Source organism: Dipteris shenzhenensis, chromosome 5 (genome assembly GCF_047967505.1).
Source record: "Dipteris shenzhenensis isolate YYH24624 ecotype China chromosome 5, Dip_SZ_1.0, whole genome shotgun sequence".
Lineage (NCBI taxonomy): Eukaryota > Viridiplantae > Streptophyta > Polypodiopsida > Gleicheniales > Dipteridaceae > Dipteris > Dipteris shenzhenensis.
Window position 1 is genome coordinate 9,082,530 of NC_141600.1, and position 24,543 is coordinate 9,107,072.

Sequence of the window (24,543 nt, forward strand, 5' to 3'; positions counted from 1 at the left end):
GTCCTGGGGTGCACGAAGCAAGGGGCCCTGCTACTCCTGGTGGTCCTGGATTGAGTGGTATAGGGTGCTGGGGAGGTGCAGTCGGGGTAGTATATGAAGGAGCCGCACCAGAAGACCTCTTGGGCCTTTTTCTCTTCCTTGGGCAGTCTCTAGCAAAGTGCCCAAGGATCCTGCAAATCTTGTACTGGTCAAAGCCACGAGATCTCTTGGTAATGCCGCCAGCATCCAGTCTCTAGATCTGGAAGGGTGTGACCCAATGATGCGGGCAAAAAGTGATGTGGAGCCCTCTAATTCCACATCTTTGTTGAGCTGCTTCGACTCGTCTTCTGAAAAAATGACTGTTCTCGCAGCCGGTGGAAGTGGACGGAGATTGGCTGAATGGGGATCCATTCACCAATCGATGTGAAAAGGCCAATTCCAACATTGAAAAAAGCTCCATCCGTGAAACTACTGCCCAGGACGCCCTGGAACACGGGCGCAAGAAGAAGGAGAAAGAGAGGGTAGGAGAGAGGGGAAGGGAAGGAGAGGAAAGACTGAGGGGGGGAGACGGAGGTAGGCTGAAGGGGGAGGCATAGGGGAGCTGAGCTAGGAAGGAAGGGGGTGTGTGTGTGTGGGGGGGGGGGGGGGGTAAGGGGGGGTTAGGAGGGACGGAGGGGGCTGGCGGGGAGGGAAAGGGAGGGCGGGGGAGAGGAATGGGGGTGGGGGGGAGAGGAAAGGAGGGCGGGTTGGGGGGGGGGGGGGGGGGAAGAGCAGTGGGGGGGGGGAGAGGGAGGGCGGGGGAGGATAAGGGGGTGGGGGGGCTGGCGGGTGGGGGAGAGGGAGGGTGGGGAGGGAAAGGTAGGGGGCAGCGGGGAGGGAGAGGTAGGGGGCAGGCGGGGGGGAGAGGGATGGCGGGGGAGGAGAAGGGGGCCGGGGGGTTGGGGGATGGGAGAGAGGGAGGGCGGGGAGGGGGAGGGAGGGGCGGGGGTGAAGGAGGGGGGATGGGGGGGCTTCCGGGTGGGGGAGAGGGAGGGCGGGGAGGGAGAGGTAGGGGGCAGCGTGGGGGGGGGGGAGAGGGAGGGTGAGGGAGGAGGAAGGAGAGAGGGAGGGTGAGGGAGGAGGGAGAGGGGGCTGGCGAGAGGGGAGGGAGAGGAGGAGCAGCGAGGGGGGGGAGAGGGGGGGCTGGCTGAGAGAGGGAGAGGGGGAGGGCAGCAGCTCACGGGGAGAGGAGCAGCTCCGAGTCTGATGATGAGAGCTGTCCCATACCATTTGGGTTTCAGTCCTATACCATTTGGATTTTGACCCATACAAGTTGGATCTTGGTCTTCCCTACACCATTTGGATTCCTTGCCAATGAAGTCCATACTTCATCCGCCTCATGACCAAAGACCCACCCCAAGTCCTATGCTTTGTCCACCTCATCTACAACATTAGCCATCCAATCGTGGTCGGTCACATTGTCTTCTTTGTTTGCCTCATTAACACATCAATTCCAATACTTGGCCCTTACATAGACCACCCCTAGTCCTGCGCTTTGTTTGATTCATCCTATCGTTGTCGCTGTCTTTTGATTTCCTTGAACTATTGGTTACTATTTGAGTTCGTCTCCTCATGAAGTAGTACCGTACTTAGTCGCTCCATGCACCTACAAGATGTCAGACCTTGCAAGTTCAATACTTGGGTCATTCCATGAACCTTTTGGAGTCCATGCCATTGTTTCTCATGGACCACAACACTTCTGGTCACCCAAGGAACCAGGTCCAATTCAAGTTCAAGTACCGGAATACATAAGTTTTGGTACAAGACCAAAAGAATCTTGGTACTTGGTCACTCCATGGACCCTTTGAAGTCCATGCCATTGTCCCTCAAGGATCACAACACTCTTAGTACCCAAGTGACCTGCTTAAGCCCAATATCTAACCACATAAATTCTGGTACCTGATTGAAGCAAGGCCTATACTGGACCACACGATTCTCTGGTAGCATCATCACCCAACTCTGTTTCCTTGGTCACTCAAGTAAACACAACGATTGTGTAACGATGGTCGCTCAAGTGACCACCTCAAAACGAGTATAGAATCGGATGATTATGTTTTGTGACCAATTAAAGTCCGGTACTGTGGCAACCTCAACTGTAGTTCCTTCATCAATCAAGTAAACAACAACAAGTTTGGATGTCCTGGGCTCTTTCCTCTTTGGATGTCCTGTTTGGATGTTTACTTCTTCTTGACTTGTTTGGATGTCCTGGGCTCTTTCCTGTTCAAGAACATTGAAAGCCACTGGCGCTGCCAAACACAGTCGTATCGAACCTAGCACCTTCCTGTCAAGGACCTCCCAGTCTTCGATTGACATACTCCGAGGCTTCTTTGCGTTCCCGCCTAATGGCAAGAAATGGTCCTTCTGGTACATATAATCCTCAATGTACATCTTCCAATGCTGGTAGTTCTTGCTATTGAACTTCTTGATTTTGAACTTGTCTTCTTCTATCATTCCTTCCACTCAAACCAGGAACCTTGTTCCAAATGCGTCAAACGGGTGTTGCTCAAAGAAACGCTCTGATACCAGTTGTTAGGAACAACGCGATAACGGAGCAACAATGTGAGAAGCGGAATGCCTAGAAATATACTATACAGAAAGTGGAAGAGAAAGAGAGACACCGATGTACGTGGTTCACCCAATGTGGGCTACGTCCACGATGAAAAAACCAATCCTATGTTTTTCTTATCCAGCAAGCGAGAAGATACAAGATATAAGTAGTATATCCACTGCTCTCCTGCTATGTGAGCCACACTCTTATCTTACAATTTTAACCACACAACTCATGTACCAATTTTCATATATTTTTGCCTTTAGGGGCAGTGCGACCGAACCCTCGCCAAAGGGGGCCTAATCCAGGTTGTCGGCTCTCCTTGAAACCCCAGAGGATAGTCTTAAGGAGGAGCGTCGCCCCCTACACCCCCCCTTCATAGAATGGGTATAAACACACTTGAGTCCAAAGAACAGTAGGTAGTATGCTGGGTTCTCAGGAAACAGGTTGGCCTTTTTTTGGTGACAACTAGCTCTCTTTTCTTTTTCCCATGGTCAGCACTAGTTTTGGTTTTTGCTGATTTGTATGGTGGTTTATTTCAAGCATGAATAGAAGTTCCTTTTCTCTAGGGTTAAAAAAAAGTTTGTAGTTCTCATATATTGCTATAGCTATGCATGAACATGTGCAAGCATGGTACTTTTAAGCACTCTTTGGAATGTTTTCTTAGAGTACTTCAATCTTTTCAATTATGGGGGGTAATTGAAGGATATCATAATGGATTGACCTTATAGGATATTGTCGGTTGTGACCCATATCACTAGTTTTGGGACTTAGTATATAAGCCAATACTTGTATCTCTCATTTCATAGAAGTGGAGTTGATCAATCGATATATATATATATATATTTTTTCAAAAAAGAGACTTCTATTAAGTAAGAAAGAAACCCACTAGAGCAAGCTCTGTGCGGAAATACACCATGCTAAGCATGTAATAAAAACACCTCAGAGGAATGAGGTAGAAAGAAACCAAGGCTGAGGCTGAAAATGCCATCTCAACCCTGTAGAAGTCTCAGCAAAGAAGGGGGAGTCTCTCCAATCTCTGAGAAAAGTAACTCTTCTGGAGGAGGCTGCTCGAGATGATCCTTGCATGGTCGCCCAAATGGCCATCAGAGTGTGTATCATATCTGTCCAAGTACTGGCCAAGATCTGAGAAGGGTGAACCTGAGAACCCTCCAAAGCCTCAGTGCATCTGGCTCTCCAAATGTGCCATGCTGCAATGCTAGCTAGGATCTCCCATGGAGAGTCAACCGAGGAGTGAGCAGCCCTGAAAAGAGTGGCCGGAACATCCTCTAGAGAGCACGACTCCACAAGGTGTCGTCGGATGTAAAGAGCCCAAGAGGAGTCAAGTCTCTCAAAAAATACCTGGGGCCTGAAAGACTAAGCCAAGCCACTGATCCCCAGGTCATATAAAAAGGTAGGCAAACAAAAGTGCTGAAAAGTCTTGCAATCCCCTTCCATATGATTCTCACCTGTCTGCAATCCCATAGGCAGTGCTGTATTGTCTCCAAAGCAGAAAGGCAGCGAGGGCAAGAAGGGTCAGCTCCGAACTTGGATCTCCAATGGTTCACTGCTATCCCACCATGAATAAAAAGCCAAAAGAAGAGAGTGATTTTTCTATTCCGGTAATATTTCCAGAGCCTCATTCAAAAAATTCTCTGCAAGTCAGCAGAAATCTGAAAGTTCTCCCAATGAGGAGCTCTGGTAGGCTTCCAACCCCTAGAGCTGAGCTGGAGTTTCCTGGCATTACTGACCGTGTAACGAAAGAAGGGGATGCCCTTCTCTCGGTGCCCTTCATCTATCCATTCCCATTCCCCAGGGTCCCACTGCAAAAACTTAATTGGGACACCTCCATAGAGCCACAGCCTCCATGAGCCAGGGGCGAGGAGAAGCGGGTCAGGATCCAAGTACCACTCTGAAAGAGAGCCATGCTCCAAGAAGCCCACTATCCTGACTAGCTGAAACGGTACCTCCAACAAGATATCGTCTATGGATCTGGACAGCCTGTCCCCCGAAGAAACATCAAATACTAAGGCATCCTCATGTGGGTCAAGAAAAGCAATCACCTGTAAAGGAACTCCCAATCTAGAAAATGCCCCCATCCAGGTGGAGCAAGTTATAGGCATGTCATCTGTGTCCACCCAATCCAAGGGCAAGGCTGCATCAATCTGTTGGACTCTCCCTGCACTCCCTCTGAGATTAAGAACCATCTGGGCCTGTTGTTCTGCAGGAAGCTTCTTGAAGGCTTTCCATGCTCCCACTGTAGATGCAAGGCCCCTCTCCCATCTTGGCCACTGCATGTAAGGAGAAGCTCCAAGTGGTCTGCCAAGCTCATCCAAAATCTTGTCATTCCACATGATAGGCTGCCTTTCAATCTCTTCACGGGTGGATGGGGGAATTCTGCGAAGAGTACTTCTGAAGCTGGCCCATGCATTCAGGATAGCAACCATAAGAGGGGAAGAGGGAGACCTGAGGTGGGCTGTGGTGAAAACCCATCTAGTACTGTGTGTCCAATCCTCTCCTGAAGTGGGCATGCGAGACTGTATGCATCTGATAAAAAAATCCTTCCAAGGCTCTTGTCCTAGCATAAGCCCTCTCACAACGAACTTGTAGAGTAAAGCTCTGCACTGTAGATCTGGGTAGATGATATTCAAACCCCCTTCTCTTGTAGGAAGAATCAAGGTCTCCCAAGCCACCCTGGCTGTAACATCAGTTGTGCCATCTAGACCACTCCATAAAAAGTTTCGTACAGGCCTCTTAAGCTGAGTTATACAATCCCTAGAGTGGCACCAACAAGAGCATACAAACCATGCTGTGGCTAGAAGAACCTGGTTAACCACCACTACCCTGGAGGCCAAGTCAAGTTGGCTGAGCTCCAGAAAAGGAGCTTTCTTCTGATACTTTCCAACACCGGAGCAAACTGTTGTGAGGGAGAGATGCCCACCCCAACACAAATGGATGCATACACTCATATACATCACCGATGGATGCATACACTTATACTCACATCAATTTCCAATATTGTATTAGATGGACCCTTAGCATACATGTGTGCATAGAAGACCATTTCCTACATTGATCCTTGATTTCATAGTTAAATTATTCCCTTTCTCACATTCTAATGTGTGAAGATCTAATGTACATGCATTATGGGCACATTATATTGCAGTTTATGGCTAACTTTTTTTATGAATGCATGATACTTGTATATGGTCAAAGAAGGTATATTATCATTTTTGAATGACAACATTACTCTATGTTCCATTTTATCCTATATTAGAAACTATGATAACTAGATATTACATAAATGTATTGCTCCATTATATCCTATACTAAAAACTATTCTGACCCAAATACATAACGCCAATTGAGGTTAGTACTTATGACAAGTGATGAAAACATTCTAATGGTATGAATGAGATCTTGTAAATTTTGGATATATAAAATGGGTACTATGTTGATTGAGCTATGTTTCTTTTCTAAGGGAATATTTTCAACTTAATTACTAAATACATACTTACAATGGTGACCTGATTCCTGTCTATATGTATAATCAAGTTTTACTTTGTGTTAAAAAAAAAGCTTTTACATAAGGTTAAAATTCGAATAGTAATTTATATTTGTTTAAGACTATAAAGAAAGTTCTTGGAGACAAATAAAACAACACTGAAGACTAATGATAGCTGAAGAAGAAATATATATCACCAAAGGAACTCGATACAAGAGAAGGTATGAGAGAGAAGCTTTGGAGGGAGCAAACATCAGTCCTCCAATATCTGTGGCGATAATTACAGTATCTTCGGCAAGAGTAACTACAATATCTGCAGCAGTAACTACAGTATCTCCAACTGTACCTACACCATCGATTGCTGCAACTATAGGAATAAGGAGTGATCATGGAGCAGATTCAAGTTCCACAGCTATTCCCAGAAACAGAGCAAAAATAACTCCTACTCCATGTGCAGATAGTTCAAGTGCAGGTTATTTAAAACCAGGCGAAAAATTGGATAGTGATGACCAGGAGGATCCGCAAGAAGAAAATACAAGTCTCACAGACTTTTCTATAAGTGTGGCAGACTTATATCCTCCAGAGGATAAGGGGTACATTTGGGGATTTTCACAATTAGAGAGGATACTCCTCTGATCCATGCATCTGAAAAACCAAAGCGAGATAGAGAACCCTCTAAAAAATCCGAGTCTACTCTGTCGTAAGCTTTCTCAAAGTCCAAGAGTAGAATGGCCAATCTTTGGCGGCTCTGCATGGCCCATTCTGAGGCCTCCCAAAATGAGAAAATATTATCAAAAATACTTCTGCCATGCACAAACCCTATCTGTGTGTCATGAATCAAATCTGGAAGAAAAACCCTGTAGCCGCAGACTGATGGCTTTCGCTAGAATCTTGTAAAAAGTGCCCAAAAAGAGTGATGGGTCTCCATTGAGACACAAGATTCCTATTACTCCCCTTTGGGATGAGATGAATGAAACCATCTGTAAGTGAGTCCGGCATCTCACCAGATTCCCACACGCCCTGCAGGGCTGATGTAATGTGATCGCCAATCTGCTCCCAAAAAGTAATAAAAAAGGATGGGGTAAGTCCATCTGAACTTGGGCAATTGCCCTTGTGAAGGGCAAGTAATGGAGTCTTGAATTCTGCATTTGTAAAGGTGCATCCAGAGAAACATACATCTCATCCTTCACCAATACAGGGAACACTGCCAAATAACCTCTCTGGCATCATCAATGGCCTGTGTGCCTGGATCTGCAGTAAGAAGGGATGCAAAAAAATCTGAAGCTACACGCATGACAGCATCAGGATCTGACTGTAACACCCCGTCTGAGTCAACAAGCTGCGAAACACTATCTCTACTATGTCTGGGCCCATGAGTAGAGAAAAAGTGTTTGTTTGACCCTACCACCCATCTGAATCCAAAAGGATTCCCGTGCTCCAACAATGTCTGCAAATGAGCCCTTGCTGCAGCAAGGCGCTTCCTGAATCCAAGCATCTATGGGCCTCTTCTGCTCTTCCTCTGAAGGGGACGCTAACTGCTGGCGTATACCAATCCACATCTGAGAATCTCACGTCTCCTAGAATCAGCGACTGTATGATAATAGTCACTAATTCTGGATAAGGCTGCAGCTACTTGCGATGGATGGACAGCTCCACCCTGTATCTGAGAAATCCAAATCTGTAAAATATCCTCCGTGAGGCTCTCCTCTGCATAAAAAGCATCCGGAATCCTGACACTGGCAGAGCATCCTCTCCGATAGGCTCAAGAATCTGCAACACCACTGGAAAATGATCTGAGGTGGAAACCCCAGTAGAAATGCATACAGATCCATCCTCTGTCAAGTGCCCAATCGTCTACATAAAATCTGTCAATCCGTGCATGAATGGGCATGTGTATTTCTCTGTTCGACCAAGAGTACAGGAGTGACTGTGGCATAATATGAAAGGCATCATCCAACCAAGTGTCTCTGCCACTGAACTGAAAGAGAAAGGCATCCCAGGCTGCCCTCTCCAAAGAATGAATTCCACCCTGTCTGCCTCCCTTTTTGTCTGAAGGCAACTCAACCATGTTGAAGTCGCCACCAATGATCCAATAATCTGCAATGGGGGCCCCAGAGAGTAACTCCATCCAAAAGGAGATCCGCTCCCCTCTGTTGTTGGGAGCATAAAGATTGAGAAGACCAATCTTACGCCCTCCAATCAAAATAATGATCCATTGAGCTGTAGAAGGGGAGATAATACCATGACCAGCAACCAAGGGGAGAATAGAAAGAGAGACCGAAATGCAAGTACCTCCCCTTGTGCCCAGAGCAGGCGACCAGAAGGTATGTCCTGAAAGCAGTTTGCCAGACTTAGAGCAATCACTTGCATCCAGCTTGTGTTCCTGGATAAAAAGGATATCAATAGCATCTCCAGTGACGCCTGGATGAAGCTGGTTCCGGATCAGCTGCCTACGGGGACGGTGTGGAACTTAGCCTAGGCCTTGTATGTTCCAGCTGACTATCCTCATCGACAGGAGGATGCTGGATTGAAAGGCTTACCGGACCTAGTAGAGGAGACCAGCTCCCCCTGGGCCGAAACACTCTTGCTAAGGGCAGGAACTCAACAGGTGAAAGGATCCCCACACCTGCTAAAAGGGAGGCCCTGTCAGAAGGAATCCCAATGACCGGGACCCCTAAGGTGGAGGGCACAAACTCCTCATCATCCATGAAAGTCGCCGAATCTGCGAGTGCCGAAAAAGAATTCTTGATAAGCAGAATGAAGACCTGCACTCGTGGAAGATGGAGGAGAAGGACCTGCCAGGCCTCTATCAGCAGAACTGGAGCTGGGGGTTGAGGGGGCCTGTGGCTGGGGTGAAGAGGAATCAGGAGCCCTCATCTGCGCCTGCACTTTCTCGGTTGTCCTGATTGTGGCAGGAACAGTCTGCGGGGAAGAAGTACCTGTAGTCCCCTCGTGGTCAGAAAGCAAGGGGTCAGAGACCAAAGTGACTGGGGCTTGGTGGATCTAAAGGCCCCTCCTGATGTGGAACTGTAGTGTCTGGGGCTGCAGCAACATCCACCTCTGGAGTCTGGAAGGCGTCTGTCTGAACAGGATCAAAAGTCTCCTCCTAAGGTAAGGGAGCCGCTCTGATAGCTCTCCATCGTGGTAACCGGTGTGCTGCGGGCATTGGGCGCCCTGGTGGTTCTAAGGTGCGCGAAGCAGGGTGCCCTGTTGCTCTTGGTGGTCCTGGGAGTGCGTGGTACAGGGTGCTGGGGAGGTGCAGTCGTGGTAGTACGTGAAGGAGCCGCACCAGAAGACCTCTTGGGTCTTTTTCTCTTCCTTGGGCAGTCTCTAGCAAAGTGCCCAAGGGTCCTGCAAATCCTTGCACTGGTCCTGTCTACCTGAAATCTCGACTCTCTGTCGAAAGAGAGAGCCGTCTGGACACTGAAGCATAATGTGGTCATCTGAGATGTTAGGGTCAGAGACAATGACCCCAACACGAGGCACCCCATCTGCATTGACTGCCTCTGCTAAGGAAGAAGGCATGCCAAGAACGGAGGGAATGTGGCTCCGATAGTGGCAAGCAGTCGATGGTAGACCTGAGGAAGATCAGGAAACCTAATGAACAGTGATGTGACCTGCCTGTCCTCCTCGACCAATCGAAGCCCAAGGTGTAGGGAAAAAAAAGATCCTCCTCGAACCCAAAGCCAGGGGATTAGCTTTGAGAACAAGGGCTGTGGACTCGTGATAGTCGAAAACCACTTGGAAGAATCCACATCCCAAAAGTCAAGTATCCGTGAGGTGAGGGGCGAGGTCTCCTGGTAATGCCGCGAGCATCCAGTCTCTAGCCTGTGATCTAGAAGGGTGTGACCCAAAGATGCGGGCGAAAAGTGATGTGGAGCCCTCTAATTCCACATCTTTCTTGAGCTGCTGCAGCTCGTCTTCTGAAAAAATGACGGTTCTCAGTGGAGGTGGACGGAGATTGGCTGAATGGGGATCCATTCGCCAATCGATGTGAAAAGGCCGATTCCAACACTGAAAAAGCTCCGTCCGTGAAACTACTGCCCAGGACGCCCTGAACGCGGGCGCAGGAAGAAGGAGAAAGAGAGGGTAGGAGAGAGGGGAAGGGAAGGGAAAGAGAGGGGCAGGAAGAAGGAGAAAGAGAGGGGAGGAGAGAGGGGAGAAGGAGGTAGGCTGAGGGGGAGGCGTGGGGAGCTGAGTTAGGAAGGAAGGGGGCGGGGAGGGAGAGGGAGGAGGTTTTTTTTTTCTTTTTTTTTTAATAACTCTTTTTTTTTCCGGGGGGGTCACCTTGGGGGGGAGAGCAGCGGGGGGGGGGGGGGAGAGCGTGGGGGAGGGAAGGGGGTGGGGGAGGAGAAGGGGGCGGGGGGGCTGGCGGGGGAGAGGGAGGGCAATGGAGAAGGGGGCAGCGGGGAGGGGGAGAGCAGCGGGGGGGGAGAGGGAGGGCGAGGGGAGGGGGCGGGGGAGGAGAAGGGGGCAGGGGGGCTGGCGGGGGAGAGGGAGGGCGGAGGAGAAGGGGGCAGCGGGGAGGGGGGCAGCGGGGGAGGGGAGAGGAGAAAGGGGCAGCAGGGAGGGGGGCAGCGGGGGGGGCTGGCGAGGGAGAGGGATGACGGGGGAGGGGACGGGGGAGGAGAAGGGGGGCGGGGGGGCTGACGGGTGGGGGAGAGGTTGGGCGGGGAGGGAGAGGTAGGGGGTAGCGGGGGGGGGGGAGAGGGAGGGCGGGGAGGAGGAAGGGGAGAGGGAGGGTGAGGGAGGAGGGAGGAGGGGCTGGCGAGAGGGGAGGGAGAGGAGGAGCAGCGAGGGGGGGGGCAGCGAGGGAGAGGGGGCTGGCTGAGAGAGGGAGAGGAGGGGGCAGTAGCTCACGGGGAGGAGCAGCAGCTCAACGCTTTGATCAATCGATATTTAATACAAGCTTTCCAAGATTTTTTTGCTCCCAAATTTTGCTCATTTAATATAAGTAACCTTGTAAATCTTTGGTATAGAAGTCAACATCTAGTCTCAACATGATGCAATGCTCAAGAATTATACAGCAAGAGTCCCATTTGTAAGTACCCCCCGGTCCAACAGAGAATCTGTGGTCTCTCATGGCCCACTAAGCCATTATGATTGCTTAACTAACTACTATAGTGAAGCAAAGGCAAGGAGGATTGACTCAATAGTAACTCATATAGTCAAGGAGTGGCTTGGCAACAGCTGAAGGAGCAGCTTGGCAATTAAGTGAAGTGGTTCTGCAAACAGGCCACTCAGTTGTGGAGTAGAGGCGTGGCAATGGGCTGTTCAGTTGGGAAGAAGTAGCTCAACAATAGGTCGAGTGGGTTGTATAGTAGCTGAAGAGCAGCATTTGGGGCCTTGCCAAGTGGAGTGTTTCTATGAGATCGCATTGAGGAGTATCTTGGCAATTCAACAAGGAGTTAAGGAGGAGAGGAGACAAAAGGGTTACAATCGTGAACTTGTAATTAAGGTCTGAGCACACAAGGCCCTTATTTCCTGTCATGGAGAACTTTGTCTCTCACAAGTAGTTGTCATGGAATAATCAATGATTTGTGCAATTGCTGAGTTGCTTTCTTACTTATGCAATGGCTTTAAATTATGTGTGGAACAAAATTAGAGAAGCCGCTAAGCAATGGAACGAAGGTTAGGTTTGTAAAACTAATGGGAGATGGGTCTTCTTGATGTGGAAAGGAGATAGCCTCCCTTGAGAGGAGGGAAAGGACACCATTATGACAAGATAGTAAATGTTTTAGGAGTTCTAGGACAAGATATTACAGCAGAGCGAGTGAGAGGAGAGGAGGCCAACCGATGAGCCCACCACCATTGGTGTGCCATCTTGTTTTAGAAACCAAAAGCAGGAACAAATTAGGTATCCATGAGGGATTGTTGCTTCGGGTGAGCCCCCTTTTAATATCAGGGAGGATATTCATAGAGGAAATGTACCTTGTGCATTAAGACCTTGTAATTTCAGTCTAGATGTGTGTCTTTATTGGAATATAATGTTTCTTGCTCCCCTCTTGCATCCTATTTCCTTTCAAAAAACAGGCCACCACTTGCTATTGAATCTACCAAGGACAGGCTTCCTTAAATAAAGATTTTGCAAGGTCAAGGAACCAACGTTTCCTATAGACCAGTGCATGTGCTCTTCTTTGAAATTGTGCAAAATAAGTTTCACACATCTCCTGTGAAGCTGTGTATTTTTGTATGACCAAAAAGTGTGGGCCCCTAATCATGCTAGTTTTTGTCATATGTAAATATTTCAAACGCTCAATATCATTTTCAAAAAACGACTTGGGCCAAGTGTAACCTTGTTGAAAATACTACGGGTTGCATCTCGCCCTCCTGCACCCTAGCCTTGCTTCTTCGAGAAGGGGTGGTGTGAGTTTACTGCTCAATGCCCCCCCCCCCCCCTTTTTCTCCTCCTTAGCATCCCCTTGTAGCTTGGATCTATTGGTGGGAGGTTAGCATGAAGCTGCACCTTAAGCGATGGAGCTTCAGTTTGCTCCCTCGCTGCCTCCCCGCCTTGCTCGTCGTCCATTGCTGCCTCTCCCTCTTTGGTGAGGAACATGACCCCGCATCGAGCCGATGGAGCAAAGCCTCTCCTACCCTCTCTAACCAGCCTTGGGCCGCAAGCAATGGAGCGCACATTGCCACTCCCGTCTCTTCATTTAGAGAGGGGTTTCAACATCAAACTTCGAGAGAGCTTAAGACAACGGTTCATGGTTCTTTGCTTGCCACTACTTGGAGGGGTACTCAGAGAGTGGGAGCCTATAGGGAGCGCTTCAGTCTCAAAGCAATAGGTCAAGCTCTCATTTTTCCTGTTGTTTGTTAGCGGTACCCCTTCATCACTTGTAGGATGGACTACAGCTTTCCTCTTTCTAGCTTAAAACTATCCAACGACTCCCAGTGCAGTGTGCATGGTTGCTCCTCTTGGATCAGTTTCTGGCACCCACATCTGATGTTGGTGGAATGTTGGCCTTCCCACCACCACTGGCATTTTGGGGCTTCCTGGTTTTGAGATCCTTTCTAAAGCTTATGCAAATATCTTTCAGCAGTTGGGCATTCTTTATTGGTTTTGATTAGGTTTCAGTCAAAGTTTGAATAGAGATTTACACCTCCCACCTTTGTAATTGTTTTGAGTTTTTGATAAACCCCTAGTGAGGACTGGAGATATGTCCTGCCCATGGTTGAGTTTGGAGAGGGTAGGGATTGAGTTAGCTCTTCCACCTTTGTTATATGAATTGTACTTCAGTGTCATTTTGAATTGAATAAATCACTTTTTCCTGGAAAAGACTGGGTTTGAATATGTTGTGAAACCTAGCTTGTGGAAGGAAGTATAATCTGATGTTTATTTTAAGCAATCTCTTTTTGTAAAACAATCCCTTTTTTTAATATCTGCTGTTGCTAATTCTTACACATGTAATTCTAAAATTTTCCATAACTTAGGTATTAAAATGTAACTCCCACAGACATGTATGTTTGCAGGGGCTTGACAATTTACCATGCTTAATGGAGCTTTATGCAGCATATAACATGCTATTTGATATATCTGAAATTGCACATATACGTACCTTACCCAAGTTGATGGTTCTTGACTTGTTAGGCAATCAGCTTTGTCAAGTCCGTGATTACAGAAGCTACACAATATTTTCACTAAAAAACATAAAGGTAAGGTAATTTCAAAGATTTTACCATCCTTCATTGGTATTCTGGATGGCATTGTTTCTATCTTCTCAACTACCATAAATTTTGTTTCTACAGGTTTTTTCCGCCAAAAAAAAACTTCTATTATGTATGAAAGAAGCATAGAGAGCAAAGCAACATGGAGAACTACATTATGCGAATAGGGAAAAATAAACTGCTGTCAAAGAGCTACAAAAAGTCCCAAGGTTGAGGCTGAAAGTGCCACCTCAACCCTATGGGAGACTCTTAGAATAACGAGGAGTGCTCCACTCCTTGCAAAAAATAGTCCTCCTGGTGGAGACTACCTATGAAGAACCCTGCATGCTCCCTAAATGGCCACCAAGGTGTGTACCATATCTGTCCAAATAGTGGCCAATATGTGTGCAAGGTGGCCCTAGGAACTATCTAGAGCTATGTGCATCCGGCTTTCCAACTATGACACATTGATATGCTCCCCAAAATCTTTCATTAAGTATTCATAGAGGCGTGAGTAGATCTATAGGGAGAGCCAAGAACATCATCTAGAGAGCATGACTCAACTAAACGTCGTTGAACCAAGAGAGCCAAGGAAGAGTCACGTCTTGTAAAACACCTGAGGCCCCGAAAGAGAGAGCCAAGCTACTGAGCCCAAGGCCAAGACAAAAGAACAGATGGAACACATGAAGGTGCTCATTGAAGGAACATGGGGGAGGGGGAGAGAGAGAGAGGGTAGGCTAGGGAGAGAGGAAGTGATACTCAAAGAGAGACATAATGAAATGGAAATGAAATGACTATAGCAATGAACCAAAATGAAAGTACTCACATGTAGACCAAAGAGCTTGTAGCTTGATACTTGATTGATTTGACACTAGACAAGTATAGCTCTTATATAAGAGCACACACACACATATGAAACACCTATGCATATGGCATAACTCCCAATATGGCATGTGGCATCCATAGGACACACTAGACTAGAACTCACACTAGAACACACCAAACTGTCTCAACTTGGCTTCATATTCTAACATCCCCCCATGAAGGCAAGGTGAGAGACTACTGGAATGGAACCAAGGACAAAACATGACAGTGACAGGACTACTAAACTGTGCAATGTTTGAACTAGACATGGCTCTCATGATAACACAGAGGCTGAAGTCTGAGCATCGTCAGAGGTCGGATTGAGCACGCACAACTCAGAGGCTCATGTCTCAGCATGGATGCATGAACAACTCAGAGGTGTAGAAGGCCAAAGCACCAACATCCTGGAACTCATATGCTAGGCCTAATAACTAGACCCTATCAATGCCAATACGTGGCTCCCATAGTACATCCCCCTCTTGACTCTAGGGACTAACTAGAAACATGGAGTCACACACCATAAAAGAAATACATCATTTTAGGAGGATAATCCGGGCAGAGGACCTTTATTAACTCTTCAAACACTCTTTTTAGAGGGACTACTCAAGGCAGAGAACCTTTAACTCAAACATATGACAAAATATAAAAGATTTCATTCATTTTATGCATAGCAAGGGTAGAGAACCCATGAGCCCGAAGTAGCTACCGCACAAGAGTGTGCACATCCTGATGCAAAGAGGTATGTCGGTGAAGAACCAAGTGAGGATGCCCTCGAATGATGTGTCAATGAAGGCCATAGGAGCAGCTACCACGGGAGATCACGTCATGACTCTCAATGTGCCAATCAGAGGGTCACCAAATGCTCAAGGAAGCTTATCAGTTGAAGACGCAATTCGTGGGCTGCTCGAATCAGATCCGTGAGCACCAACGGGAAGCTCGAATGAAGGTGGTAAGAGAGGCAATCTATGGCGGAATCACAAGCAAGTTTTGGCGTGGATTTCGAGGGCAGGAGTAACAGCGGTAGACGGCATCAGATGGCGCATCAATCGAGGCTATAAGCAGCTGCAACTGCGCAAAAAATGAGGGCAGAGGCAGCTCCAAGTGGCCCTGCAATTGAGTCTGGAGCAGCTACTGTTGGTGGCAGTCCCGAGGGAAAATGGCGAGGGCAGGAGCGTGAGCAGCAAGTGTACGGGTCTAGCAGCGGGCAGGCTGTACGGGCAGGCGGGCAGGCTGGTACGGCACGGGACTGCACGAAAACAGTCCATACGGACTGTACGGCCTATATGGCCTGCTTGCAGCGGGCTGTATGGCCTGTTTGCAGGTCGATGGAGTAGCTGGAGGTGAGGTTACTAAGGCGGCTGATGGTGAGGAACCAGAAGCGGCTGTTGGCAAGGCATTTAGAGCCGAAGAAGGGGTAGTTGATGGCGAGGTAGATCAGAGCTCCAAATCAGATCCCGAGGTGAGGCTAAGGATTGGAAGGGAGCTCAATCCTAGAGGAGAGAGGAGCTCTCATTTGTGGGCTTCTCTCATCCTCTAGGTAGAACGAGAAGAAGGGGAAGGTAGGAAGGGAGGCTCTAATACCACATGAAGGAACATCGTGGAGAGGGAGAGAGAGAGAGAGAGGGTAGGCTAGGGAGAGAGGAAGTGATACTCAAAGAGAGACATAATGAAATGGAAATGAAATGACTGTAGCAATGAACCAAAATGAAAGTACTCACATGTAGACGCAGTGGGCGGCAAAGGTAGGCGTGGAATTAGTGCTTCTTATCCGTCACCACACAAACACAAACTACTCCCTCTCAAAACCCCCAGCGAAATCACAAATGTCTGAGAGCTATCCAGGCTCCTACGCATAAGAGAGTCTTGTTCACACACGGCTTCTAATGAGTTGGGCTATAGTGAGTTGGAATGTGCACGGCTCCATGACCGTGCTCATAGTCAGCCGCAACACTTGATCCTCCGATAGGAGTTGCAGAGGGCAGTGGAACTTTTCTTGGTTTAGGAGCATATGTTTTCAGCGGCGGTAGACATCAGTTGTCAACACCAACACCTTCTCCCGGGGAGAGGCCCAGAGGTGTGGTCCGCCACCGGTAGGAGGTTGGAGTGGTCATTTGCAAAGGTTGGGCTTCTCAAACAGATGGATTAGAGGGGTCTCTGCGCTTTATGTGGGGAGCAGTAGTCAGGTGCTCATCAGAGTTAATGCGGGTGCGACTTTCTCTCTTTCCTGCTTAGTTCAGCAGGGCTGCCCCCTCACACGCTTCCTCTTCCTGTTCATAGTAGAGGCACTGGGATACTTCTTGAGGTCGCAAGCGGCGGGTCTCATAGTGATGAGGCTCCCAATCAGTCAGGACGGAGGAGCTGCTTGATTTAGAGTTTGCAGATGATACAGCCATGTATGTGATTCGGATGAGATCCCTTCGGATTGTGGCTTGTTTATAGTGCATGCAAAGGGATCTCATCTGTGGTATGGCGACCTAGTTGACAGAGGGACACGATGCTTTCCAGACAAACGAGGTTTCTCCCGCATATAGGATCTAGGGACAGAGCATTCTCTCCCATTTCTTCTCCAATAAAGAACTGGCTATGGGCTGATCCAAGAACAAAACTCCTTGTATCCAAGCTGTAGGAGTGACAGGTATAGGCGTTGTATCTGGTCTTTCTTCATCTCCATTGACATAATCCCAAAGATTTCTGCCAACTTAGATATTTCGAACCATGAAACTCCACAAGGAGTAGTTGGTGCCATCCAACTTATCCTCCTGTGTGAGAACCCCGAACACCTCATTTGAGTTGTTATGTGCCATTTTGGCCAGATAAACTCAGAAATACAGCAAACTGAACAAGTGAAATCCTTTCCTGGGATGTAAGATGCACAAGTAAATTATGCAAAGAAAAATATGCCCACAGTGACAAATACTGTCACAACCTATCAAAGGCTCAAAATGCACCACAATGCTCTGCTCAATGCCCAAAAATCTGCAAAGAGAATCTGCACAAGGTGGCAAAATCTGCAATTTGACTCGTACTGAGTCCAAAACTATCTGCAAACTTCCAAAATGCTCTTTTACCTGCAAAATTGCAACCCAAATGCAAAAGCCCCAATTTCTTGTGGGAAATTGCATACAAAAGAGGGCAAATGGTCTAAAAGCCCCAAATGTTACGTAGCTCAAAAAGGATGTAGAACCTCGTCCCACCACCTTACAAATATTTTATGTTCGGATGAGACTTTTTCCAGGTGGCATTTGGTTCTCCAGATGCCACAAGCACAATGTTGCAGTCTAGTCCTTTGGCCATGGTTCCATGAGGTTTTTTCTCACTCCTTTCACCTTGGGATTTGACCTGATAGAGGAGGACATGTGGGTTACTTCACTCTTTATTAGGTTTCCCGGTCGCTCAAGTTTAATCCAAAATAGATGCCCTACAAAGGCACTGGTCAATATCACACCTTTCGAGGCATTTCATGGGTACAAGCCCAGGTTCAGTCAATTCAGAGTGTTGGGACGAGTGCCATATGCTTTGGTTCTAGAAGAGCAACGATCCAAGCTAGATGATAAACATATCATATACATTTTTGTTGGGTATAGTACTGAGAGCAAGGGTTTTAGACTCCATAATCCCAGTACGAGAAGGCTCATCATTAGCATAGATGTTGCTTTTAATGAACATGAGAACAGATGCCCGAAATACTTGGGATGCCACTTGATGGTGATACTCCTTTGGATATGATTCAAGTTGAGCTTGATGAGTCGCCATGTCATGAGGTAGATTCACCTACCTCACATGTGTCTAAGGAACCTACTCCTACCTCAAATGCTTCAGATGGGCTGCCACAAAATGAAGTGGATCCTCCTGCGTCACATGTTTCAGATAAGCAGCGAGCGATTGGGTATGGACAGCCCATTGTGTATCAACATTGTCTGATAAAAGAGCAGGTGGTACTGCCAATAAGCCATAGGGCTAGGTTGGCCATTCGTGATGGTGATGGTGGATAGGGTCAGCCTTCTTTAGCAAGGTCAAGGGCAAGCAAATGGCAATCTAATGACAAGGTCAATTATTCCTTCATGAGCACTGTTATAGATGCTGAAATTGAGCATCAGACAATTAAGGATGCACAGGTGATCCTTTATGGAAAAAATCCATGGAATCAGAAATTAGGTCCATTGGAAAGAATGCCACATGGGACTCGTTTGATCCTCCCATCGTAAAGAATGTTGTGGTACCAAACGGATCGATAAGGTCAAGTACCATTCAGATGGCACAGTGGAGAAATACAAAGCAGATCTCGTTGTCAAGGAGTATGTACAGGAAGAGAGAATTGACTATGAGAAAACTTTTGCTCTGGTAGCTAAAATGACTACCTTTTGTCATGCCATTTCCTTAGCTGCATGTTATGGGTGGTTGGTTTACTAGATGGATGTTAAGACTGCCTTTTTGAATGGGGATCTCAGGGAGGAGGTCTATGTGTAGCAACTCAAGGATTTGTGGTCATTGGACAAGAGCACAAGATGTGCATGCTTAAGAAAGCACTTTATGCGCTCAAGGGTTTTGTCAATACTCACACTGAGCCAAACCTTTATGTTTTGCGATAAAAATCAGATTTGATTGTCCTCATTCTCAATGTGGAAGATATCATGCTCACAGGTAATAGTGACCAGAAATTGCTGGAATGCAATCTATGCTGTCTCACTCTTTTGATGTAAGAGATTTGGGTTTATTGCACTATTGTCTTGCCATTGAATTTTGGCAAACAAAGTAAGGGATATGCATGTCATAGACAAAGTATGCTAGGAGTCTCCTGCAGAAATCTAAGATAGAAAACAGAAAACCGATAGCTACTCCTCTTGAGAAAGGCCTCAAGCTCAGTAAGCATGACACTGCTGGACAGTTGGAAGGTACTCTTTATAGGCAATTGGTAGGAAGTCTCATCTATTTTGTGTTCTACAAGGCCTAACATTGCCTATGCTACAGTGTTGCTCAGTCAAGTTATGCATTCTCCATAGTCACTCATTGGAATGCAGCTAAAAGGGTTCTCAAATATGTACATGGTACACTCGCTTTTGTTTTACATGATGCTCAAGATTGTGACTTTCATCATTATGGGTTTACTGGCTCAGATTGGTCAGGGGACACTGATGATTGAAGATCTACGTTAGCTATTGTTTCTCATTGGGTTCAGCTTGCATTTCATGGCTTAGTAAGAAGCAAGACATAGTTTCTCTTTATCAAATGAAGCGGAGTATAAGGCAGCTAACGCAACCACTATGGAATGCATGTGGTTGAGGAGTGTTAATGCATGATCTACATCATTTACAGGATGGTGTGGCCACTCCCACTTATTGTGATAGTCAGATTTGCATTGCCATTGTAAACAACCCTTTCTTTCATGCTCGCATGAAGCACATTGAAAATCATCATCAATTTATTTGGGGCTGTATCGAGGATGGTTTCATTGATCAAGATATCTTCACCAAGGAGCCTTTCCACAAAAAACTTTGTACATCATCAAGAAGGCTTGTGGATGAGAGACGTACAAACAATGTCAAGGGGGTTATAAATGACATTGTTATTTCTTTGTACTCCCATAGGTTGCGATATCCTTATGGATGAATTTGTGCAACCATGGTACTTTAGGTACCTTAGGTACTTACCGAGACATTTCCAAAGTACTTCGCCATACCATTGAGGGAAAATATGTAGGAATGTTACAATGTATGGTTATGTAGGCTAGACTTCGCTTAATTATTCTAGATAGGGACAGGATAGTGATGGATACAAGGGGGAAAGAGGTAATGGAGTACATGCGTGGGGTAGTTCATATATAACCCATGAGTTGTACTTTCATTAGTGAGGGGGGCGGAGCTAGAGAGTGGGGATGAATGTAACGAAAGGGCCTCAGCAGACCTGAGGGAAGGAAAGGTTGAATGAAGAGCAAACAAGAGGAGGCTGCAAGCCCTTACAAGGCCCAAATGCCAACCCTCATGCTGTAGGGTGGCCTGGGTGGCTGTACGGGAAGCCATACAAGGCCTGAATGCAAATCCTCAGGCTGTAGGGTGGCCTGGGTGGCCTGGGAAGCCATAGAGGGGGCCACCTTGGTGAGGGATGACCTAGGCTTCAGGTCACAAAAGTGGGACAAATGCCCTAGAAGGGAAGGAATAACAAAAGTGGGCTACGAGACAAAGATAACCAAAGGGCAAGGATGGAGGCGGAAGGAGGATGAGCAGGCTAGAGTTGAACAGGGAGTGTATTGATGATCACAAGATGACAAAGGATGGCTTTTACTTGAGTTGTTGTGAAGGACCTCTGTTGGATTTTGTTGAATGAAGCCATCAATGCATTGGATCCCTCGGAGTCCATACCTATCACACCAAGATCCTTTTCATTTTTTAGCTATGAGGAGGCTATCTTCTCAATCCTATTCTCTAGTCCATAAGGAGCATGTGAAGTGTTGCCTGCCAAGTATAAAACTCCACGGGTCTCTAGAAAACTTACTGCTCTAATACCAATTGAAGGGTTTTCTCAAACTCAAAGACTTGCTTGGGAAACGACGACGACGGAAGATATGAATTGAAGCAAAAGCTACACTACTATATTCTCAAACTACAAAACAATAGATACAAATTACAAAATTCAGCATAGTGTGCCTGAATGCTTCTTTAAAAGGTCACTATCCGCTGGATCTGCCATAGTCGTATCTTGGCTCTCTAAAGGTCCTGGTATCCATGGCAACCTCTATGCATTACCTTCCACATAACGCCTTTTACCTAGTGACACGTTGATTTACTAACACACAACCTAAGTAACTCTTCAGATTGACTACAACACCAACGTTTAAAACTCCTTAAAGTCTTGGTGTTTTTGTTGCTGAATAAGGATGGAAAATAAACAAAACAGCAACCATTAAACCATCTTGTTTGCTGAGTGGTGAGTTTGACTTTCACAATTCGAGTAGTATCATTGTTTTCTTTTGTGACATCCGAGCCTTGACAAATTTAAAACAGGTATTTGATGGGACAGTTGTAAATGGCATTGAACTTACTGAAGCACGTGATAAGCACACTGGTCGCTTGACTAGGGAGATGTTGGAAGGGTTCTTGGGCTGCTCTAGCTTTAAGTTTATCAAGGTAAGAAAAAATATTCATTCATACATGATCTTCATGTAATGATTTATACCTAGAAACTGTGATAATCGGTGAAACACACATTTTATTTTTAATTATGCTTCATGTGATCCTTCTTTTCTTTTGATGCTGCATCTGTGAATTTGACTGTTTACTTGCAAATCTGTAGTTTCTATGCTTGATTGCTGTCTTTAATATCTTCAGAAGAAAAAGAAGTTGATACATTAAGCTTGTAGCTGCAGCTCTCTCCTTTTGCTGTCCCTCCCCCTCCCTCCCTGCTGCCACCACCTCCCTCCTCCCCCTACTGCCTCTCCCGCCCCCTCCCTTCCTTCCCCACTGTTGCCCCGCCCACGCCTCCCTACCTCATTGCCCCTGCCGCCCCCGCCCGACCCTTCTTCCCTGCCCCCCCCTGCCTCTCCCCTGCCCTTGCCCCCTCCACCCCTCCTTTCCTCCCCCGCTGCCTCCCCTCCCCCCCCAGCTGCCCCTTCCCCCCGCTCCCCCCCCCCCCCCCCCTCTCTCTCTCTCTCTCTCTTTCTCTCTTTCATTTGTCCTCCCTTCTGCCCATCCTTTTCCTCCTCTCTCTCCTCTCAGCCCCTCCCTTCCTGCGCCTCTTCCCTCTCCTCATCCCCTCCCTTCATCTTGTTTCTTTTTCTCAAGTGACGGACAGATCTTCAATTTGTTTGAATCAGCCTTCCACCTTCAATTAGCAAATGCCTACCCCATTCAACTAATCCTCCTCCATCCTCGATATGCGAACAGCCACCCATTCAGCCAATCTTCAATTTGTTGGCTAGCATCGCTGCTTGGCATATTTGGAGAGCCAGATGCACAGAGGCCTTAGACAGATCTCAGGTCCATCCCTCACACATCCTGGCCAGTATTTGGGCTGACACCGTTCACACACTGATGGCCACACTGATGGCCATTTGGGCGAGTATGCAGGGTTCTTTCTAGGCAGCCTCAGCTAGGAGGGTTATATTCTTAGGGAATGGAGGGGTTCCCCCTTTTTCTTAGAGACTACAACAGGGTTGAGGGTGAAACCAGTGAGAGACTTTAGGGCATTTAGGATTCTTGTGCTATGCATGATTCACTTACCAAAGGGGGGATGCAAATTTTTGGTTTCCCAATGGAGGCCAATCACTCTTTTGGGTACTTTCTATAATATTTTGGCCAAAGCTACCAGCTTGCATTTGCAACTCGTTCTTTCAGATATGATATGCAGACGGACTAGTGGATGGCCAAACCATTTTTTGTAATATGGTTTTTCTTTTGGGAAGTCTTGGAATGGACTATGCAAATAGGCTTGTGCAATGGCCAAACCATTTTTTGTAATATTTTTTCCTTTTGGGAGGCTTTGGAATGGGCTATGTAGAGTGGTCAGGATGAGCCATTCGAAAAGGCTTATAATAGAGTAGATTTGAGTTTCTTGACTGTGTCAAAAGGAAGTTGGGTGCTCATGCAACCAAACAGAAGGAAGAAGCCACGTTCAAGTAATCTCTTTTTGGTTTCTTGGAAGGGTACGGTGAAAGGTTTTAGAACCAAGGAGGGGATGAAATCGTCCCATTGCAAACACTTTATGGGGACACCTCCATAGAGCCAAATCCTCCATGAACCCGAGGGAATGTGATCTGGGTTAGGATCTAGATACCCTAGCTTGAGATCTCAAAAAGATGCTCTTTGCTTCTACCACCAATAAGTACAAGAAAGGGGCAAGAGGGCATCCCTATGATGATTGATATGGAAATCTAAACCCTCTCTCCCCTATCCCCTCTGATAAGATATTCCATGCCGGAAGAGCTAGTTTCTTCAACACACCATGGGTGTTGGCTTTATCCAGTAGTTGGTAAAAATGATAGAAAAAGACTCCTGACTGAGCTAATTGTGCTGCCGATGTACCTTGATATTGCAACTCTCCTATGGACCCATGTAACACATCCATGAATCCTAAAATGCATTTGGTAGGCTGCCACTGCTGATAAGATGAAGGATATATATCTGAAAATAAAAATAAAGACATTGAGGTTCAGGAAATTCTCTTATTATGAAATAAAAATTTTGAATGAAGTCACTTACAATTTGGTCTGTGTTGTGAAAGATAAGTTGGATAATTCTGTCGCAACACAAGCTCCCTTTGCATGTACACATGTTGAACCAATATTTCCTTTTAGAGTGGGAATGAATTGATGCACAGAACCATGAGATGAGTCTCCCATCTTAGGGGCTGGAAGCCCACTAGAGCTCCTAATTGGGAGAATTTTCAGATTTCTACAGACTTGCAGAAATCTTTTTGGAGAAGACTTTGGAAAATTCTCGAGAATAGAAAATTCACTCTTTTCTTTTGGCTTTCTATTCATGGAGGGATTGCATTGAACCAATGGAGGTCCAGGTTTGGGTCAGCTCCTTGTCGCCCTCGTCGGCTTTCTGTTGACAAGTCCATTCAACATTGTTTATTGTTTTGTTTCTGATATAGGCTTTCTAAATTGGATTGTTTGCTGCCCTAGCTGCTACTGACATTTAAAGCACACCAATTTAATAATGCCTATGCAGGCTCTCAATCCCTCAATATACCTTTCAAGCCTTTCATTTCAATTAAATGGTATATAGAGGACATCGTATGCATATAAGCAAACCATGTTTGTCGATAAAAGCTTTCAAGATAATACATATTCCAAGCTTCGTTTCAAATTTTGGCAAGACAAAGAGAACGTCATGTCTTCATATGTGCAAACCTTACCCAACTTCATCCAGCCTGATTACAACATGAGAAGGCATGATTAGCATGTAGCTAGACATGGTTGAAAGATGGCACATGGCATGACATCCCTTGTATCATTCTCCTAGTT

At 46.6% G+C, this 24,543-nt stretch overlaps 1 protein-coding gene across 1 annotated transcript in view; it reads left to right on the forward strand.

Moving 5' to 3' along the window:
- LOC147901585 (uncharacterized) overlaps positions 1–24,543 on the forward strand; it is a 292,960-nt gene that overhangs the window by 221,488 nt on the left and 46,929 nt on the right. The window contains exons 14-15 of the mRNA XM_087375176.1: positions 13,545–13,727; positions 21,581–21,703. Coding sequence (XP_087231302.1) covers positions 13,545–13,727; positions 21,581–21,703 — 306 coding nt within the window. The remainder of the gene's footprint in view (positions 1–13,544; positions 13,728–21,580; positions 21,704–24,543) is intronic.